At 33.1% G+C, this 23,283-nt stretch overlaps 1 protein-coding gene across 6 annotated transcripts in view; it reads left to right on the plus strand.

Annotated features, from left to right (window-relative positions):
* Positions 1-23,283, plus strand: part of Rapgap1 (Rap GTPase activating protein 1) — a 305,306-nt gene that overhangs the window by 144,461 nt on the left and 137,562 nt on the right. Inside the window, exon 1 of one of the 6 annotated variants that reach the window (XM_064061037.1) lies at positions 19,994-20,274. The exons of 4 other annotated variants lie outside the window; for them this stretch is intronic. In XM_064061037.1, the coding sequence (XP_063917107.1) occupies positions 20,204-20,274 (71 nt within the window). In that variant the 5' untranslated portion in view covers positions 19,994-20,203. Of the gene's footprint in view, positions 1-19,993; positions 20,275-21,543; positions 21,595-23,283 lie in introns of those variants that run through there. One more of the 6 variants, XM_064061039.1, reaches the window with a different exon arrangement.

Consider the following 23,283-nt stretch of genomic DNA (forward strand, 5'->3'; position numbering starts at 1 on the left):
ATTTGATTAACTTATTTTATTTATTGTGAAATGGAAATCATATTTTGACAAACAGAAGAATCTAAGATTTAAAACAAAGTCAAAAGTGCTAGCCCCACCCACAAGCCCGTTCTCTGTTTTCTTCGAAGGTATGTCATTTGCCAAATTCAGTCTTACCGTAGCAAGTACTAGCCCCACCCACCCGCCCCTATTTTCTTAGAGGCTATATCATGTGCCAAAATCACTTTTATCATAGCAAGTAGGTACTAACCACACCCACCCGGGTTCTTCTCATTTTGACTACGAATTTTATTTCTAGTTTGTATAAGATCCACCTTTCATCCACAGTAGACAAATGAATGACTGAAAAGAAGGTGGGTGGGTCTATCGATTAAGCCCCGCCCACTAATTCTTCATTTGACTGATTTTATTTATTGTCAAATGGGAGTTGAATTTTATTTTGACAAGCCGTAGAATCTAAGATTTAAAACAAAGTAAAAAATGGCCCGTCCCACCGACCCCTATTCCGTTTTGATCATTCATTCTTACTGGCTCTGAAGAAAGAATTTCAGAGGTTTTCAATTTTTAATTATTCACTTTCTCGATCTTTCAGTTTTTGACGTCTTCGTAGTGCATTTTTTTAATTTTTCATTTTTTTTTTTTCGTTAAGAGAAAAGTGATTTTGGCAAATAACATACACTCTTAAGAAAAGAAAGGGCGGATGGGCGGGGTTAGTACTTGCTAAGATGAGACTGAACAATAATAAGAGCAGTCACTGGAATGAAAACAGACTCTTAAGAAGAAAGCTAAACTCAGCTCCGCCCATCTTTTTTGTCTATTTCATTGACTTATTTGAATTATGGATAATGAGAATTGAATTCTATTTTGTTAAGCGGTAGAATCTAAACCCGTCCTCTATTTTCTTAGAGGGTATGTCATTTGCCAAAATCGATCTTATTTTAACAAGTACTAGCCCCGCCCACCCGCCCTCTCTTTTTTTGAGGTTATCTCATTTGCCAAAATCACTCTTTATCTTAGCAGGTACTAGCCCCACCCACCCGCCCTCTCGTTTTTTGAGGTTATCTCATTTGCCAAAATCACTCTTTATCTTAGCAGGCACTAGCCCCGCCCACCCGCCCTCTCTTTTATTAAGGGTACCTCATTTGCCAAAGTCACTGTTATCGTAGCAGGAACTAGTCCCGCCCACCCACCCTCTTTTTTTTTGAAGTTATCTCATTTGCCAAAATCACGCTTTATTTTAGCAAGTACTAACCACGCCTACCCGTTCTTTATTTTCTTGGAGGGATCCCATTTGCCAAAATCAGTCTTGTTTTAGCAAGTGCTAGCCCCGCCCACCCACCCTCTCTTCTTAGAGGGTATGTCATTTGCCAAAATCAATCTTATTCTATCTAGTAGTTGCTAAGATAAAACTGATTTTGGCAAATGACATATCTTCCAAGAAAAGAGAGGGTGGGTGGCCGGGGCTACTACCTGCTAAAATAAGACCGATTTTGGCAAAAATCTTGTAAGAAAAGCAAGGATGGGTGGGTGGGGTTGGTAGCCTGCCAAGATAAAACTGATTTTGGCAAATGACATACTTTCTAAGAAAAGAGAGGGTGGGTGGGCGGGGCTAGTAGCTGCTAAGATAAAACTGATTTTGGCAGGTACTAGCTGCACCCATCCACCCTGTATTTTCTTAGAAAGATCTCATTTGATTTGCCAAAATCAATCTTTTCTTGGCAACTACTAGCCCCCCCCACCCACCCTCTCTTTTCTTAGAATGTATGTCATCAATACTTGCTCAGATAAAACTGATTTTAGCAAATGACATACCCTCTAAGAAAAGAGAGGGCGGGTGAGTAATATCTGCCAAGATAAAAGTGATTTTGGCAAATCACATACATTCAAAAAACGAGAGGGTGGGTGGGCGGGGCTAGCACCTGCTAAGGTAAGACTGACTTTGGCATTGTTTTTGTTAATTATTTAAAAGAATTTTTGGAGCTATATCATTTGCCAATATCAGTCTTTTTTTACCAGGTTTTAGCCCCGCCCACCCACTCTCTCGTTTTTTTAAAAGGTATGTGATTTGCCAAAATCTCTTTTATCTTAGCAGGTACTAGCCCCGCCCACCCACCCTCTCTTTTCTTTAAGGGTATGCCATTTGCCAAAATCCCTTTTATCATAGCAATTAGTAGCCCCACCCAGCCCCCCTCTCTTTTCTTAGAGGGTATGTTATTTGCTAAAACAGTTTTATCTGAGCAAATATTGATAACATACCCTCTAAGAAAAGAAGGGGCGAGTGGGAGGGGGCTAGTACCTGCTAAGATAAAAGTGATTTTGGCAAATCACGTACTTTCTAAAAAAAGAGAGGGTGGGTGGGCGGGGCTTGTGCCTGCTAAGATAAAAGTGATTTTGGCAAATCACATACCTTCTAAAAAAAGAGAGGGTGGGTGGGCGGGGCTTGTGCCTGCTAAGGTAAGACTGATTTTGGCATTTTTTTTGTAAATTCTTTAAAAGAATTTTGGGGCTATGCCATTTACCAATATCAGTCGTATCTTAGCAGGTACTAGCCCCGCCCACCCACCCTCTCGTTTTTTAGAAGGTATGTGATTTGCCAAAATTACTTTTATCTTAGCAGGTAGTAACCCCACCCACCCACCCTCTGTTTTCTTCAAGGGTATGTCATTTGCCAAAATCCCTTTTATCATAGCAATTACTAGCCCCGCCCACCCACCCTCTCTTTTCTTAGAGGGTGTGTCATTGCCAAACTGCTGACTTATGTGCACAAGGCAGGAATTTTGAACATCTTCTCCCGTGTTTAGTTGGATTTTTCTTTTGTTGGTTTTGTTTTTGTTTATAATTTATGAATGTCTTTTTGAATTAAATTTTTTTTTTGGTTTATTTATTAATGAAAAATAACAGATTGTTTTATTAAAATAATGCACAACGATTAATGACTGTGGTTGTATGGTTACTGTCCTAAAAAACATAAAAGGTGGGTTTCAGTCACCATCGTTACTAAGAAATCAGAAAATAAGCCAGGGGTATTCAAACGCTTTCGATAAAATAGATCAATTTTTATTACTGCAAAAGCTGTGTAATATTCCTCACAAATCCGTTATTGAAACTTTTAATCTCTTGTCTGACTGGTAGAATCTCATTACTCCGTCTTCTGGGGTCCCACAGGAATCGAACTTAAGACCCTTGTTGTTTTTCTTTTTATTAACGATCTTCCTGATGCTATTCCCTGCAATAAACTTATGTTGGCTGATGATCTCATATTATACATGGAAATTAATTCTATTAATGATTGTTATTATCTTCAATTTTGGGTAATTTTGCTTTACCATTGGTGTATTCGAAATAGATTAAAGTTGAATATCTCTAAATGCAAAGTTGTTTCTTATACAAGAAAACGTATCACCATTGTTTTTGACTATAATTCAAACGGAGTCGTATTGGAAAAACTTGACTGCATTAAAGACTTTGGTGTCAGTTTCGATGGCAAATTTTATTTCACAAATCATTATGAAGACATTATTTCTAAGGCTTACAACATGTATTGTTTTATTTATCGCAATTGTAGAGAATTTGTGAATCAGCGAACTCTTATCATATTATTTTTTTCTTTGGTGAGATCAAGACTGGAGTACGGAGCAGTTATTTGGTACCCCATCTACGCAATCCATCGCAAGGAGATGGAGGCTGTACAAAGAAAAACTTTTAAATTCTTAGCTTTCTTACAAGACGGTGTTTACCCCCCATGTGGTGTAGAGCATTCAGATCTTTTGAAGAGATTTAATTTTACATCAGTGCATGCTCGGCGAAATATGCTCTTGATTCGCTTCTTATATAATCTTCTTCACAATAGAACTGTCTGTTCGGTGCCTTTGGGTAAAATTGATTTTCTTGTACCACGACTAAATTCTCTCCAACATATTTCTTTTATATTAGATCTGCTAGAACTAATACCCCAGACAGATCTCCAATTAATTTAATGTGGTGTTTATTTAATTGTATTTCTAATAACTGTGATATTCATAATGATTTATGAATTTTGATATCTTCTAACTTGCTAAACATTGTGGAATAGTTATTATTATTAAATATTTTAAATATATCCTTGTAGACACCTTAATGTTGCCAAACACATGATCAACGTCGAACAATGGGGTACATTGTGGCACGTGCTGCATGTACATAATTCTCTATAGCCATTATTCGCTGCTTTGTGTTTTCGCAGATTTGCGGCCAACGGATCGAATCCGTCCGCGCACATTTCAGTTCGGTTCCTGGTCGCTGATGAAGTTGTCAAATAAAATTCCTGTCGTCTCAAACTCAAGCTGCTAATGTTAAAGGTGAGAAATTTCCATGCAAATTTGAAGCTTTGCAAATGAGCAACGATAGGATCTCGCGTTGCTTAAAAGAGCGTGAATCATAATCTGTCCAAATAATAATAAAAAAAAGATATCCATTCCGTACACTCTCACTCGTAAATTCTTCGTGGCGATCGCAATTAGAATCGCCGTATCTCGGATCAAACAAAGAGAAACATCGGCTTTCACGTCTCGCAACCTCTTCCTTGTAACGAAGTTATGACATTCAGCAGTACAGATTGAAAACTGGGAGGCATAACAACCGCATAATTTTTAATTGGAGAGCTCGAAATCGCCGACTTTGAAAAATCCAACTATCACTCGCACGTATCACCCGGACTTGATTAAAAATCGAGCCTCCCCTAATCCGGTGTACGCGAATGTGGGCGCGCTCTTAATGCGACCAGAAGCATTTCAAGCACGTCTCGTCCCGAAATCGGATAAAGCCAATGATTTATTCCGAAACGGTTTAATAATGAAGCAAAGACGAAAAACGAAAAAGAACGTCTCGAACGCAAAAAAATCATCATGCAAATTCTGGGACGTTTTACGGTTTTTATATTCCATTACGCGAACGCCAACCGTCCTGTTAAATATTCATTCCGCGCATCATTTCCGAAAGCGGACAATAAAAAGATCGAGAGGGCGACGTTGCCGCAACGAAACGTCGCCGTTAAAATTTTTCTTTTCAGTGAAGCGGACTCCAGCTCGCGGAGCGAGCTAGTCGTTACTTAGCTTGATATTGTTTATGCTTCATTCATTATTCCACACTAAAGCGTGCCAGATGGGCGTCGCGACGCGCCCATGCACATTCCACGGCTATATAAATTCGGAGGGTCGCTACCGAATCGATCGGTTCCGGAAAAATTCGACTCTCGAACAACCCTTTCGTGTCGCTTTTTGTAGATTTTTTATTATCGGAGTGACATAAGGTCGCCGGCTGTTGGTTTTTGGTGGTCCGCTTTCAATCATTTTGACAGATTTGTCAGATGGTCGGTCGCGTGTGCGCTATGGTCTGATGGGTCCGGATGGGGAGGGTGAACGTTGTGCCCTCAACGAGATTTGGCGTGTTTTTATCGGATTCCGGTCTGTTGGAATGTCTCCAGTGACGGATGACGTCATCCCCCAAGAACAAAACGTGCTAAAATTTGTCTTTTTTTCCAAGGTTGACAAGATGAATACTCCAAAGTGTCAAATTATTGTTCCTAATGTCATAATTATACCGTTAAATAAATTTATAGCCTCGGGAACGGGTTGGTACGTCAAAATGAAATATGTTCTTCTCGGTTGTAGGTGGCTTATTATAATAAATTAGAGGACCCGAACATCAACTGTTGCTAATGCGCGCCCATTTATTCGTTTTTTGTCCGCGGAGATTTTCGACCCGATCAAACTTTTTCAAAGTGAAGACAAGACAGTCAATTGTGCTTCGGAATCGCTACGAGCGACAAATAAAGTTGACTCGTTAATTTCAGCTTTGACGCTTATTCGTAATTAGCGCGTCCCGAAGACAAATCGCCAATCATCCGCTGATCCTATCTCGGAAAAATTATAATCGCCCGGCATTTTTAATTATCCGATTTCCAGCGGCAATGGCGATCGAGTTTCAAATTAGCATCGACGAAAAAGCTCGCTTGTGCACCTGCACTTTCTGGTTCCCAGGAAGAGTGTATCGAGCGCTCCCAAAACCCGACGTAAAACACGATTTTGTGTGACACGTCATGCCCGAACCGAGCTCCCAAAGCTCCAGGTATTTTCCCGGTTATCCAGTTATTCATTACTCCGATGTACGATTCATTGATTCGACGCGAACGACAACAAATCACGTTTTGCTACATTTTTCAGCATTTTCAAATGTCGGCAGAGCGATCGGCGGAATTTATGTAGATGTGTTTTTGCGTTGCCTCGTGCAATGATAAAGTTAATGGGGCGTTAAACTACCATTGTGAGCTAATTTTACGAAAAAAGTCGCCGGTTTCGCTCAAACGAGGAACGATTTATGGGTAGTGGTCGCATTAGAGCCGTTTGGCAAGTTTTTGCATTAATAGCGATATTAGCAACAATGATAATGGTAGTGTTTATTGGTGTCATAAATAGAGAAGTATATTTGCACACGTCGAGTAACAGAGATTCTAAAAACCGAGTTTTCAGTTTAGGCTCATTCGAGTACTCGTAGTGGTGTTAAAATTACCATAACACTTACAATATTATCGCGAAAATTGTCGATGTACAAACATGATTTTTTCAACACCCTTAACTGGCAGTGGAAGAGTTCGGCAAGTTTCTGATTAGGATCTCAACGATTTATGGGCAGTGGTCACATTAGAGCCATTTGGCAAGTTTTTGTATTATGAGCAACACTAATAATAGTAGTCTTTATTGCTGTCATAAATATAGTATACTAAATTATGTGAAAATGACACATTCGTGCAGTAAATTTCGTCATTAAAGTGGCATACAATATTATTATTAGGTTTTTATTGAGAAAAAAATAAATAGATATTTAATATTTTTTCTCTTACTAATATGTATAGTTCTAACTGCAACTTGTTTTTTTTCGATGTCTCAATTTCTTGATTAATGGGTTTTTTATTTGACCATTTTCAATTGTACTAGATTTTTCAATTTTTCGATTTTTTAAATTTTCGATTTTTCAGCTTTGGAATTTTTTAATTGTTTCGATTTCTCGATTTTTCTCTTTTTCCATTTTTTGATATTTCAGTTTTGCGATTTTCAGTTTTTTATTCTTCAATTTTTCGCCTACTCATTTTGTCGGTATTTCAGTATTTTTTCGACTTCTAACTGTTCGCTTTTTCAACTGTTCGATTTCTTGATTTTTAAATTTTTCGATGTTTTAGTTTTGGAATTTTTCAATTTTTTGATTCAGCAATTTTTCTTCCATTCTTCATTTTTTCGATTTTTCCATTTCTCGATTGTTCGACTTCTGGTTTTAGATTTTCGGTTTTTCAATTTTTCGATTTTTTAAATTTTCGATTTCGAATTTTCAACTTTTCGAATTCTCGATTTTTCAGTCTTTCGATGTTTCAGTTTTGGAATTTTTCAATTTTTTGATTCTGAACTTTTTCTTCCTTTTTTCATTTTTTTCCACGTCTCAACTTCCCGATTTTTCGACTTCCCGGCTTCTTTTGGTTTTTCCAATTTTCGATTTTTAAAATTTATTATTTTTCAATTTTTCGATTTTCCGATTCATTGAGATTTCCATGTTCGAACTTTTTGATTGTTCTGTTTCTCGAATGTTTTCAATGTTTCAACTTCTCGATTTTTCGACTTTCCCGTTTTGGAATTTTGCTTTTTCAATTTTTCGATTTTTAAAATTTCACATTTTTTAATTTTTCGATTTCCCGTTTCATTGAGATTTCGATGTTTGAACCTTTTTATTGTTCTATTTCCCGATTTTTCAATTTTTCGATTTATGGAATCTTTTAATTTCAATTTTAACTTTTGAATTCTTAACTTTTCGATTTTTGCATTAGGCCTACTTCGATTTCCCAATTTTTCGATTTTTCGACTAGTGGATTAATTTTTCGATCTTTTCATGTTTCAATTCCTCAGTTTTTCGATTTTTTGACACTTCGGCTTTCGATTTTTCAATGTTTTTCCAATTTTCGTCATTTTAGCTTTAGAATTTTTAATTTTTCCATTTTTTAATTTTTCGATATTGTAATTTTTCAATTTTTTATATTTTAGGTTTTTAAAATTTTCGAGTTTTCGTTTCAGTGCTTTTTGGGTTTTCGACTTCAATTTTTCAACTTTTCGATTTCTTGATTTTTCAATTGTTCGATGTTTCAGTTTTGGAATTTTTCAATTTTTCGACGCTGCAATTTTTCAATGCCTCAATTTCTTGATTAATGGATTTTTTGATTTGATCGTTTTCGATTACTAAATTTTTCAATTCTTCGATTTTTGGATTTTCAGAGATTTGGTTTTCCAATTTTTCGGTTTTTTAAATTTTCGATATTTCAGCTTTGGAATTTTTTAATTTTTTTGATTCTGCAATTTTCTTCCATTTTTCAATTTTTCGATTTTTCAATTTTTCTCTGTTTAAAATTTACATTTTTCAGTTTTCAAAATGTTAGATATTTCGATTTCTCGATTTTTGTATTTTTCCATTTTTTGATATGTATTTCAGTTTTACGATTTTCAGCACTTTATTCCTCAATATTTTAATTTCTCAATTTTTCAATTTTTAGCTTACTTGTTCATTTTTTCGGCATTTCAGTGTTGAGATTTTTCAATTTTCGATTGTTCAGTCCTCGATTATTAAACTTTTCGATTTCTAAATTTTCCAATGTTTGAATTTGACAATTTTTTATCATTTCTAAAATTTTCAATTCTATAATTTTTCCTTCGACTTCGATTTTTCAACTGTTCGCTTTTTCAACTGTTCGATTTCTCGATTTTTCATTTTTTCCATGTTTCAGCTTTGGAATTTTTCAATTTTTTGAGTCTGCAATTTTCTTCCTTTTTAATTTTTTCAGTGTTTCAACTTCTCGATTTTTCAACTTCCCGGTTTTTGATTTTTCGAATTCAATTTTTCAGCTGTTCGCTTTTTCAACTGTTCGATTTCTCGATTTTTCTTCCATTTTTCGTTTTTTCGACTTTTGGCTTTAGATTTTTGGTTTTTCAATTTTTCGATTTTCTAAATTTTCGATTTTTCGATTTTTCGATTTCGATTTTTGTAGACTTTTCTATTTCTCGATTTTTCAATTCTTCTAGTTTAAAATTTAGATTTTTCAATTTCCAAAATGTTAGATATTTCGATTTCTGGATTTTTCTATTTTTCGATTTTTTAATGTTTCAGTTTTGCGATTTTCAGTTTTTTATTCTTCGATTTTTCAATTCGCTGGCTTATTTTTTCGATAGTTCAGTGTTGAGATTTTTCAATTATTGATTCTTCAGTTCCTCGATTATTAAAATTTTCGATTTCTCAATTTTCCAAAGTACAGTTTTACAATTTTCCAATTTTTCACTTTTTGACGGTAATAAATTTTTAATTTTTCGATGTTTCTTGAATAATCGATTCTTTTAATTTTCCCATTTTCCAATTTTTCGAGTTTTCAAAGTTTCATTTTTTCTATTTTTAAATTTTTGATTTTGGACTTCGATTTTTCAACTTTTCAATTTTTCGATTTTTCAATTTTTCAATATTTAACTTGGAATTTTCAATTCTTTAATTCTGCAATTTTTCTTCCATTTTTCATTTTTTCGATTTTCAACTTATCGATTTTTCGACTTCTCGATTTTAGACTTTCTTTTTCAATTTTTTGATTTTTTAAATTTCTTATTTTTCTATTTTTCGATTTCCCGATTCATTGAGATTTCGATGTTTGAACTTATTTTTGTTCTATTTCTCGATTTTTTGATATTTCAGTTTTGCGATTTTCAGTTCTTTATTCTTCAATTTCTCAATTCCTGAATTTTCAATTTTTCGCTTAGGTACTCATTTTTTCGATATTTCAGTCTTGAGTTTTTTTAATCTTTAATTCTTCAGTTCCTCGGTTATTAAAATTTTGATTTCTTAATTTTCAGTTTTTCTATGTTTCAGTTTCTTGATTGATCGATTCTTTTGAATTTCCCTTTTTTCAATTTTTCGGCTTTTCAAGGTTTCGATTTATCACCTGTTCAATTCAATTTTTCATATTTTTCATTTTTAAAATTTTGGTTCTCTGACTTCGATTTTTCAACTCTTCAATTTCACGATTTTTTCATTTTTCGATATTTCAGCGTTGGAATTTTCCAATACTTCAGTTTTACAATTTTACAATTTTTCAATTTTTAACGGTTCAAAATTTTCAACTTTTCGATGTTTCAGTTTCTTGGTTAATGCATTCTTCTGATTTTCCCATTTCTCAATTTTTCGACTTTTCAAAGTTTCGATTTATGACTTTTTCAATTCAATTTTTCTTTTTTTTTGATTTTTAAAATTTTTGATTTTTCGACTTCAATTTTGCAACTCTTCGATTTCTTCATTTTTCATTTTCTCGATTTTTCAACTTCTCGGTTTTGGATTTTTGGTTTTACAATTTTTCGATTTTCAAAATTTTTGATTTTTCGACTTCAATTTTTCAGCTGTTCGCTTTTTCAACTGTTCGATTTCTCGATTTTTCTTCAATTTTTCGTTTTTTAGACTTTTGGCTTTAGATTTTTGGTTTTTCCATTTTTCGATGTTTTAAATTTTCGATTTTTCGATTTCGATTTTTTTAAACTTTTCTATTTCTCGATTTTTCAATTCTTCTAGTTTAAAATTTAGATTTTTCAATTTTCAAAATGTTAGATATATATTTCGATTTCTGGATTTTTCTATGTTTAGATTTTTTAATGTTTCAGTTTTGCGATTTTCAGTTTTTTATTCTTCGATTTTTCAATTCGCTGGCTCATTTTTTCGATAGTTCAGTGTTGAGATTTTTCAATTATTGATTCTTCAGTTCCTCGATTATTAAAATTTTCGATTTCTCAATTTTCCAGTGTACAGTTTTACAATTTTCCAATTTTTCACTTTTTGACGGTAATAAATTTTCAATTTTTCGATGTTTCTTGAATAATCGATTCTTTTAATTTTCCCATTTTCGAGTTTTCAAAGTTTCGATTTATCAATTCTTCAATTTTTAATTTTTTCTATTTTTAAAATTTTTTATTTTGGACTTCGATTTTTCAACTTTTCAATTTTTCAATATTTAGCTTGGAATTTTCAATTCTTTGATTCTGCAATTTTTCATCCATTTTTCATTTTTTCGATTTTCAATTTACCGATTTTTCGACTTCTCGATTTTAGATTTTGTTTTTCAATTGTTTGATTTTTAAAATTTCTTATTTTTCTATTTTTCGATTTGCCGATTCATTGAAATTTCGATATTTGAACTTATTTTTGTTCTATTTCTCGATTTTTCTATTTTTCGATTTTTTGATATTTCGGTTTTGCTATTTTCAGTTCTTTATTCTTCAATTTCTCAATTTTTCAATTCCTCGATTTTCAATTTTTCGCTTACTCATTTTTTCGATGTTTCAGTTTTGGAATTTTTCAATTTTTCGATTCTGCAGTTTCTCGATTAATCGATTTTTTGATTCGACCATTTTCGATTGTATTAGATTTTTCAATTTTTGGATTTTTCAGGTCTTTGATTTTCAATTTTTGGATTTTTTAAATTTTCGATTTTTCGACTTTTATTTTTCGACTTTCACTTTTTTAATTATAAAAAATTATTTATACGGTTTCAGCTTTGGAATTTTTTAATTGTTTTGATTCTGCAATTTTTCTTCCATTTTTCAGTTTTTCGATTTTTCAATATTTCTATGTTTAAAAATTAGATTTTTCAATTTTCAAAATGTTACATATTTCGAATTCTCGATTTTTCTATTTTTCCAATTTTTGACTATTTCAGTTTTGCGATTTTCAGTTCTTTATTCTTCAATTTTTCAAATTCTCAATTTTTCAATTTTCCGCTTACTCATTTTTTCGGTATTTCAGTGTTGAGATTTTTCAGTTTTTGGTTGTTCAGTCCTCAATTATTAAAGTTTTCGATTTCTAAATTTTCCAATGTTGGAATTTGACAATTTTTTATCATTTCTAAAATTTTCAATTGTTTCATTTTTCCTTTTTTCGATTTTTAAAATTTTTGATTTTTCGACTTCGATTTTTCAACTGTTCGCTTTTTCAACTGTTCGATTTCTCGATTTTTCAGTCTGCAGTTTTTCTTCCTTTTTAATTTTTTCAGTGTTTCAACTTCTCGATTTTTCAACTTCCCGGTTTTGGATTTTTGGTTTTACAATTTTCCGATTTTTAAAATTTTTGATTTTTCGATTTCGATTTTTTTAAACTTTTCTATTTCTCGATTTTTCAATTCTTCTAGTTTAAAATTTAGATTTTTCAATTTTCAAAATGTTAGATATTTCGATTTCTGGATTTTTCTATTTTTAGATTTTTTAATGTTTGTTTTGCGATTTTCAGTTTTTTATTCTTCGATTTTTCAATTCGCTGGCTCATTTTTTCGATAATTCAGTGTTGAGATTTTTCAATTATTGATTCTTCAGTTCCTGGATTATTAAAATTTTCGATATCTCAATTTTCCAATGTACAGTTTTACAATTTTCCATTTTTTCACTTTTTGCCGGTTCTAAATTTTTCGATGTTTCTTGAATAATCGATTCTTTTAATTTTCCCATTTTCCAATTTTTCGAATTTTCAAAGTTTCGATTTATCAATTTTTCAATTTTTCATTTTTTCTATTTTTAAATTTTTGATTTTGGACTTCGATTTTTGAACTTTTCAATTTTTCGATTTTTCAATTTTTCAATATTTAACTTGGAATTTTCAATTCTTTGATTCTGCAATTTTTCTTCCATTTTTAATTTTTTCGATTTTCAACTTTTCGATTTTTATATTTTTCAATTTTTCAATATTTAACTTGGAATTTGCAATTCTTTGATTCTGCAATTTTTCTTCCATTTTTCATTTTTTCGATTTTCAACTTATCGATTTTTCGACTTCTCGATTTTCAATTTTTTTCATTTTTAAAATTTCTTATTTTTCTATTTTTTGGTTCCCCGATTCATGTTTGAACTTATTTTTGTTCTATTTCTCGATTTTTTTTTCGATTTTTTGATATTTCAGTTTTGCGATTTTCAGTTCTTTATTCTTCAATTTCTCAATTCCTGGATTTTCAATTTTTCGCTTACTCATTTTTTCGATATTTCAGTTTGAGTTTTTTAATCTTTAATTCTTCAGTTCCCCGGTTATTAAAATTTTGATTTCTCAATTTTCCAATGTTTCAGTTTTACAATTTTTCAATTTTTGACGGTTCTAAATTTTCAATTTTTCTATGTTTCAGTTTCTTGATTAATGCATTCTTCTGATTTTCCCATTTCTCAATTTTTCGACTTTTCAAAGTTTCGATTTATCACTTTTTCAATTCAATTTTTCTTTTTTTTTTGATTTTTAAAATTTTTGATTTTTCGACTTCAATTTTGCAACTCTTCGATTTCTTCAATTTTCATTTTCTCGATTTTTCAACTTCTCGGTTTTAGATTTTTGGTTTTTCAATTTTTCGATTTTTAAAATTTGTTATTTCTCAATTTTTCGATTTCCCGGTTCATTAAGATTTCGATGTTTGAACTTTTTATGGAGTTTTTTTAATTTCAATTTCAACTTTTCAATTCTTAACAATTCGATTTTTGCATTTGGCCTATTTGGATTTCTCCAGTTTTCCATTTTTCGACTTCTAGACTGAAAGATTTCTCGATCTTCTGATGCTTCGTATTCTCGATGATTCAGTCTTCGAATTTTTCGATGTTTCGATTTTTAATTTCTCAGTTTTTCGATTTTTTGGCATTTCGTTTTTTTGATTTTTCAATTTCTTTATTTTCCAAATTTTCGTCATTTTAGTTTTGGAATTTTTCAACTTCCCCATTTTCCAATTCAATTTTTTTAATTTTAGATTTTTCGATTTTTCAGATCTTCGAACTTTGAAATTTTTCATTTTTCTGTTTTTAAATTTTTCAATTTTTCGTTTTTTAAATTTTATATTTCCGATTTTTCAGTTTTTCTACTTCACGACTTTTTGATATTTTGAATTGTTGACATCTCGGTTTTTCGATTAAAAAAAAAAATCGATTTTTCTCTTTTTAGATTTCTCGATTTTTCAAGTTCTCAACTTCTCAATTTTTCGATGTTTCAATTTTCAGAATTTTTTATTCTCTGAATTTTTCAACTTTTCGAGTTTCGATTGCTCGATCTACGATTTTTCGACTTTTCAGATTTCAATTTTTCGACTTTTCGAAAAGCATTTTTTTCCGTTGATTATTTGCTTTATGTGAGGATTTTCAAGCACTTCTATGGTGTTTAAGACACAAAGTAAAAGGAATTTTAGTTTGATGAATAAAAATATATTAATATTCTGTCGCAGAAAAAACGGAAAAATTATTATACCTCCTCTTGCGAGTCCCTTAACTGGAAAGAGTTGGGCAAGTTTCTAATTAGGATCTCGCCTGAACCATTAAGGCGAACACTTAGTGGCAGATGTATCTGAAGTTTACCGAACAAAGGATTAAGCAGTTCATTACTCTATTCTGTTAACAATAAGGGATTAAGCTCGATTTTTCTTGAAGTTTGTTCCTTCTCAACCACACTGCAGGAGCAGTTTAAATTAATTAGCAGTGGAGCAACAGGGGTTCGAGGGACTTAGCGCACTAAACCAGTAAATTAACATAATAGGATTACCATATTACAAGTAAGTACACTGTGACAGTGATATTTAGCGGGATTTTCTTGTTTGTGCAAACGACGAATACAAAACAGGGAAAGTCGCAAAAAGAAAACAAGCAAAAAGGGGCTCAGAGAGAAACTAACCTAATTAACGTTGACGAAGAAAAAACGCTCCTACTTTCGTTTTTTAGTGACTTATTGATCATCGAGTTGAAAATGCACGTTTGGTTGATTTTAAAAATGTCAGACCCTTTGTTCGCTCGGAAATATCGAGGGGTTAACCTTTTGTCTTGTCGACGTCGAAATGGCGATTTATCTTAAGGAAAACACGGTGACTAAGAATTCTCTTGTTGACTTTGATGAAAAATAATAACATTGTTGTTTATAGGGCATCGAGTAAGAGACTTCTACTTGCTTTATTGTCGTAATAAATATTTACTGCGGAGATTTAACGACGGCGTTGTGTAGGACGAAGTGGTGGTTGTATTGATTTTGTCATTACTTGGATTAAGTGCAATCAAATGTTTTTGTTTGCAGGCGACAGCTCGTGCCGAAATTAGTTAAATTGATAGATGTAGTGGGTGGTTAGGAAAATCGAACGTAGCTAACTGCGCCGATTGTTATATTTGGAAATTAATTTTAAAAGGTCAATTTTAAACTATGCGTTGGTTGCGCGATAAAATATTAACGAACTTTCGGTTCGGCAAACTGTTTTCGCGAAATGTCGGTCCAGCTTTTCGACTTTATGTTTACTTTTACGTCGTCCTTATCTCCTAATCCCACGCCTTCAGCCACATCTTCCAATTCGACCTACATCTTTCCGATATCGCCATCCCGCCGCCTCATCAAAATTTAACCCCCCACGAAACCCACTTAGAACTTCGCAATAGCAACTCCTCGAGCGCGCTAATGGAGTCTCAGATGCACCCAAAACCGAAACGGGGAGAATCCTCTCGTAAAGAATAAAACAACGTCGGGAATGCCACATCCGCGAAAAATTGCCCTAAATTATTCAGTCGGTCGAAGAGGGGCGAAAATTACCAACGAGAAATTGCCTGTAAATTAGGGGAGCGCCTCATTCAAAAAATCACTCGTGATCTAAATCCAGGAGAGGGAAAGTGCACGTGCAGGACAAGCGAGGAGAAGGAGTTGTCGGGTCGGGGCTTTGATAAGCCGTTTTCGATTTGTGTAAAAATGCGGTTTTATGGGCGCGATAGGTGAAGAAGTGTCGATAGAAATGGGCGAAACGTGTAACGCCTCCGTGGTGTTTGGGAGTGAGCAGTTTTTGGTGTTTTGTACCAATTAATTACGGAGGAGATGGATGTGGCGCGGGAAAGGCGGTTTGGCCATGGCAGACCAACACGAAAAATACACTTACGTTGTTTTTGCTTACCGAGGGTTTTTTCGATGGTTCGTGACTCCTAGAGTGCGAAAAAATTGGTCTCCCGTTTCCGTCTGTCGTCTGTGGCGATTTTTACACGTAATCTAGTATTCTTGTTAAATTTTGTATTTATATTAGGAATATCATGTAGATGATATATGATAAAATTTGGCTAATTATCCCCACTACCAATGAGATGACGTCATTTCTACAATTTACATTGGTAAATTTGTTTTTAATTTTATAAAATAACATCCTTGCACTTGTGAATGCGTGTTGAATTTTCATCCTAGACACCCAAATTTCCGGAAAAAATTAAAAAAAATTCAGAAGATGAAAAATTTTCAAAAATCGAAAAACCAAGGTGTCAACAATTCAAAAGATCAAAAAATCGTAAAGTAGAAAAACTGAAAAATCGAAAAATGTAAAATTTTGAAAACGAAAAATTGAAAAATCAAAATACTGAAAAATGAAAAATTTAAAAATTCGAAGAACTGAAAAATCGAAAAATCGAGAAAACGAGAAATCGTGAACTCGAGAAATCTAAAATTTAGAAACGTTAAAAATTGAAAAATCAGAAAATTTTGTAATCGAAAAATTGGAATATCCTAAAACTGAGACTTCCAAAAACTAAGAAATCGAAAAATGAACAAAGTTGAGTAATCGGAAAATTGAAAATCGAAAAATTAACAAATTGAAAATCGAAAAATTAACAAATTGAAAATCGAGAAATTGAAGAATAAAAAATTCGAAATATCGAAAATTTATAAAATCCAAAAATTGAAGAATGGAAAAATTGAACCATCGAGAAACGATACATCAAAAGATCAAGAAACCGAGAATTCGAAAAATCGGGAAGTAAAAGAAACGAAAAGTTTAGAAATCGGAATGGCCCAAAATTAAAAACTAAAAAAAATCGATACATCGAAAAATTGAACTGTTGAAAACTGAAAAATCGAAAAACTGAAGAGTTTAAAAATTTAATAACGGCAAAGTCGAAAAGTCAGAAGTTTTAGAAATCGAAAAAATGAACAATTGAACAATTGCTGAATAAAAAAATTGAAAAATTCCAAAACTGAATTGAAAAACTTCTAAATCCAATCTTTGAAAAGTAGAAAAATTGAAACATCGAAAAATGTACAATTTAAAAAACAAAAAATTGAAAAATCGGAAAACTGAAAACTGAAACATTTTAAAATTCGAAGAACTGAAAAATCGAAAAATCGAGGAAACGAGATCTCGGGAAATCTCTAAAAGTCTAAAATTTAAAAAAATTCAAAAATCAAACTATCGAACAATCGAAAAATTGAAAAATGGGGGAATTGAAAAATTCCAAGACTAAAATGACGAAAATTTGGAAAATGAAAAAACTGAGGAATCGAAAAGCCGAAATGTTCAAAAATCAAAAACTGAGGATTCGAAAATCGAAACATCGAAAAATTCAAAGACTCAATCTCGAGAAAACGTTACATCAGAAGATCCAAAAATCGAGAAATTGAGAAATCGAAATTGGCCAAATCAAAAAATCCAGAAGTTAAGAATTGAAAAGTTGAAATTGAAATTAAAAAATAATCAATAAAAACAAGTTTAAAAATCGAAATCTCAATGAATCAGGAAATCGAGAAATTGAAAAATAAGAAATTTTAAAAATCTAAAACTTGATAAACCAAAAATCTAAAACCGAGAAGTTAAAAATTGAAAAAATGAAGAATGGAAGAAAATTGCTAAATCAAACAATTGAAAACTGAAACATCAAAAAATTGAAAAATCGAGAAATCGAAAAGTTGAAAAATCGAAACCGAAAAATCAAAAATTTTAAAAATCGAAAAAATTAAAAATTGAAGAATTGAAAAACTTATAAATCCAATCTTTGAAAAGTAGAAAAACTGAAAAATCGAAAAATGTAAAATTTAAGAAACAAAAAATTGAAAAATCGAAAAACTGAAAATTGAAACTGGAGAAATCTAAAAATCTAAAATTTAAAAAATTCAAAAATTAAAATATCGAAAAATTGAAAAATGATTTTTCAACTTCGAGTTTTCAACTTTTCGATTTCCCGATTTTTCAATTTTTCGGTGTTTCAGTTTTGGAATTTTTCACTTTTTTGACTCAGCAATTTTTCTTCGATTTTTCATTTGTTCGATTTTCAACTTCCCGAATTTTCGACTTCTCAGTTTTAGATTTTTGATTTTTCAATTCTCTATTTTTCAGTTTTTCGTTTTTCATTTTGTTTTTCGATTTTTCAATTTTTCTACTATGCGATTTTTTGATGTTTTGAGTTTTGACTTCTGGATTATTCAAGTTTTCAATTTCTCACTTTTTCGACATTTTAATTTTGGGAATTTTCCATTTTCTGAATGTTTAAAATTTTTCGACTTTTCACATTTTAATTTTTCGGGTTTTCAATTTTTCGATTTTTCAATTTTTTTATTTTTCGAAAAGCATTTTTTCGATATTTCAGTGTTGAGATTTTTCAATTTTGGATTCTTCAGTTCAAAATTTTAATAATCGAGTAAAATTTTAGATTTCTCAATTTTCAGTTTTACAATTTCAATTTTTCAATTTTTGACGGTCAAATTTTCAATTTTTGATGCCTCAGTTTCTTGATTAATCGATTCTTTTGATTTTCCCATTTCTCACTTTTTCAAAATCTCGATTAATCACTTTTTTTTTTCCTTTTTTCTTCGATTTTTAAGATTTTTGGTTTTTCGACTTCGATTTTTCAACTTTTTAATTCCTCGATTTTTCAATTTTTCAATGTTTCAGTTTCAAATTTTTTGAGTCCGCAGTTTTCTTCCATTTCTCATTTTTTCAATTTTTAACTTCTCGGTTTTAGGTTTTAGATTTTTGGTTTTTCAGTTTTTCGATTTCCTGATTCATTGGGATTTCGATGTTTCGATTTTTTTTTTGTCAATTTCAATTTTTCAATTCTTTACTTTTCGATTTTTTGATTTGGCCTATTTCGATTTCGCAACTTTTCGATTTTTGGATCTGATGTTTCGTTTCTCGGGATTGTCTTTGAATTTTTCGATTCCTCAATTTTTCAATTTTTAGACCTTTCGGCTTTCAGATTATTGAATTTTTTTATTTTCCAAATTTTAGGAATTTTATCAATTTCCCCATTTTTCAATTTTTTGATATTTTAATTTTTGAATTTTTTAAATTTTATATTTTTAGATTTCTCCACTTTCAATTTTTACTGAAACCTTACAAAAATGAAGAAATCGAAAATTTTATTAATCGAGGAACGGAAAAATCAAAAATAGAATTTTTTAAGATAACAATGAGATATCGAAAAAATGAGTAAGCGAAAAATTGAAAATCGAGGAATAAAGAACTGAAAAATCGCAAAAGTGAAATATTAATAAATCAAAAAATGGAGAAATCGAAGTGTCCAACATTTTGAAAAATTGAAAAATCGTAAAACTGAAACATTGACAGACAGACAGACGGAAACGAGAGACCTATTTCTTCGTACTTTAGGGGTCATGAAAGGTCGAAAAAACGTAAGAGTAGAGAGTCAGCCAACTGACTCGATTACAATACTTCCTTCGTTTGCGCTCGGGAAGTAAAAATTGATTTTGCATAAAAGTGAAAGAAACTGAAAAAAAATGATAGTCTATAAATGTGTTTTGTCAACCTATAATTTTTTTACTTTTCAACACCATTCAACTTTCTTCATAATCACATTATATATTTTTTGGAATTTTTGTAGAGCTTGTTTTTGTGAATTCATTAATATATCATACTTTCATCACCCACACTCCACCACCGTCCATCGTCCATGATTCGAACCCATTATGTTATCATTCGTCGAACTGTACCCAAGGGACGACGGAACCCTTGTCCAAATAACCTTCAACCACTTTTTTTCTCTAATAAATGTGTCGCTTTTGATTGTTTTCGGTACGGGCCCTCGAACCCCGCAAAATATTTACATCTCGCAGCGTTCGCTCCCGATAGAGCGCACCTTCTATCTCCCTCCCTCGAGAAGAGGGGAATCGCTAAAGGCCAGCGTTCCCCTAGTCGATCCAAGCACACCGAAAGCGCTTCACCTTCTCTCTATCCACACACGTTCGCGTTCGTTTTCAGTAGTCGTCCGGCCGTCATGCCATGCTCGGCGTACGTCTCGACCGGCCGCAGCCGTAAGCGCACGTGTTCGCCAGCGCTCCAACGAGATTTCGGGCATCAAGTGCAGTGATGTAACGGACCGGTTAAACGGTCGCCAGTGCAATAGTGCAAGTGATCATGAAGTACTTCAGCACCGGACACAAGGAGTCCTACACGTTGATCGCGCGCAAGAGACACGTCAAGAAGTTGTAAGTGAAAATCGCGCACTTTCCGCGATTTCTAGACGCGGATCGGGTCGCCGCGGAGGCTATTACTATTCAAATTTCGAGCGTGGTCGGCGATCGGTGGGATTTTCGAGGATAAATCAGCAAAGGCTTCGTTTTTGATTCGAAGCGGCGTTACGTAATGGTGTCGGTTTCAAAATTGTTGCGAATCGGTGGACACCGATCCATTATTTTTCGCCGACGACGATATTTCTTTCTAATCAGATCGGCGGATCGTGATTTCGCTAGTGCCATTTTTACGATTGCTATGATGGATGGCCGCGAATTGCGCAAAGTGAGCGCGACCACGAAAATTGGGACGCTCTAATTGGACGCCGGGAAAATCGGAGCCAATTTCTAGACTGGATAGGGGGTCCAGAGCGTAGATGCTATCTGACGAGTCGTCGACTATAAAAGTACAGTTGTGTGTAATTTTATTGTCCGTGTTCGGCATTGTAAAGATTTTTCAAACATCAATCATCGCTTTCGGCACACTTGAAAGATAAGGTGTTTCATTTCCGTGCACAAAAAACTGCGTCCTGGGCCGGACTGGATGTATTCGGCCCGAACATAAGTTTCCCGTTGAATAATCGCACTCTAAGCTACTTATGTCACTCGTAAACGCACGGGTTTTGCTCCAAGGCACGATAAATCTTGCACCTTCTTCACCGACCGTGGTTCAGTTGCATAATTACACATTTCCGCAATTTCTCTGCACCCACTACGTTATCCCGGCTTTAACCCATTTTAAAATTCATCCTCGTTGTCATTCATTAATTAGCTCTCTCAAACCGTGTTCGTCTAATTAGTGGAAACATTAAATCGCAACTGTTCTAATTGCTGTCGTTATTACCATACCTGCACTCTAACCCGTTACCCGTTTGCGTCAAAATAATCCAACCTGTGGATTTTTTCGCACCAAGGGCGTTCCGGTCGTATTGAAATTCCGCGCAATTAAAATCGGATTTGTGCTAACGTGGATATCTACTTCCGGGGGAAATAAGGTCAGTGCGATGACAAATTGTGGAGGAAACTTCTGACCATATGGAGGTCCGAGTTGGAGCGTGACCGACGTCACGACGAAGGAAATGTTTAGACGATTTAAGTCAATAGCGATAATTTTCGATTTTGTTGTGTCGATTTTGCAACGAGATATTTCTTCGAAAACATGTACAAACTTAGTCAGAAGTCCGTAAATAACACCTATGTTTACATTTTTATCAGTTTCTCAGATAAATGTTCGATAAAAGCGTCGAAAAGTTCCAGTCGCGTTCGATACTGTCGTACCCAAAGTGCCTTATTCATGTACGTAAGTTGTAAAGTTTTATGTCTGTTTACGTAATCGCTCTTAGCTTTGATTCAGCTAATGAAATTCCCATATAATCAGCTTTCATTGCGTTTATCTTGTTTACTAATAATCAAATGAATTTTCAAGTGGTTATGTAAATAGCTAATGACAGTGTACACAATCCGAGCCACTCAGACCGTTTGTTGCGATTTCGAATCAATTCGAATGATGGATTTTGTCACGTGGACGTCAACAAGGAAGTATTTTTGTACTTGAATGGGATAAAACGTGAGCGAGTAACGTGAAATGTCTGACGAACAACGAATTTGTTTACTGTCGGATTTGAAAGAACGAAATAAATGCACCATTCATAACGGAATTTATGCAATTGCAGGCAGAATTCCACGTTTTACTTCGTTTCGACAAATTTGTATTCGAAAAGTGTGGCGAGTCCCCTCTCTCGCAAAAAGTATTACTTAATAAAAAGGTATTTCGGTTCCTGGCGTTGTGGTAAATGTTTTATCAAATTACGTAAGGCTCGAAATTGCAATGCAAAATGTAGCTGACAGGTTGAAAACCGTGGTAAAACGATAACGTCGATCACTGGAAAAAGCGACTATCACTAGTGTGTTACTACTTCTTCGTTCGAAAAAATTACTAAAACCGGAATATCTCGAAAGTGAGGAAAATATTGTTCATCGAGTGTGAAGAAGTTGCCACACACTGACTTAATTAATGTAGAGAATCGAGAACGAAACCGGCAACACTGGACGTGCAATTTTCGTTTTCTATTTTGGCTAACGTACAGGGAGACAATGAGATTACAATCAAACTTTGTAAATAAAAATGTTATTGACTTGGTGGGTTTCTAGAAAAACTAAAGCCGCATTTCAACGGTGTGTGGTTCGTTATACGGCACGTGCCCGTGGAATTCGGTGTTGACATTTTATCTGGGTTAAGGATGCCAAATTAAACCCATGGATTGAAAAAAAGTTCAATTAAAAAAAAATGTCAGGTCGCAGCGGGTCAGGTCAGATTTCTTCGGTGACTATTTTTATCAAAAATTAATCAATAAAGTTGATTGTTTTCGAAATACTTGTTATTTATCACTGCATCAATATTTTTTAGATTCGCTTATACGGGGTGTCTGAAAAAAATTAATGACTGGGTCAATTTATTATATTGATTAAATCAAGAATTGCAAAACTGAATACTGTGAAATCTTGACGTTTTGTGAGCATAGTAATTTTTTAGTCAAAATGTTTATCAACCCCAAAAAAATGATCATCGTCTCAAAATTTTTCCGAATAATGAGTCCGTTAATAATGGACAATTTCTATTTTGCAATTTAACTGTCAAATGCAAATGTTTTTTTATCAATAGTGCCAACGTAATGTCACAAAATACTACTAGGGTTTGCTAGCATGGGTGAAGGACTTTGTAAATTATGAACGTCGTACTTTATAAATGAACGTCGCACTTTGTATATTCCGACGCCGTACTGTGTGAATTATAAGCTTATCACGTTTAAACATTGTAAATTATATTAATTATGTTTAAAAATTATCCTTAGAGTCAGCGTTGACCGACCAACTTCAATCGTTTCGAAAATTCCCCAAAATTTAAACATTATCGAGTAAACGAATCACGGAACCCGATAAATTAAAATTGAAGTCGTACTTACCCCGTTTTCGGTACTTTTTGGC

This window comes from Zophobas morio, unplaced genomic scaffold, assembly GCF_036711695.1.
Source record: "Zophobas morio isolate AGI-343-1 ecotype UQ-CSIRO unplaced genomic scaffold, CSIRO_AGI_Zmor_V1 ptg000021l, whole genome shotgun sequence".
Lineage (NCBI taxonomy): Eukaryota > Metazoa > Arthropoda > Insecta > Coleoptera > Tenebrionidae > Zophobas > Zophobas morio.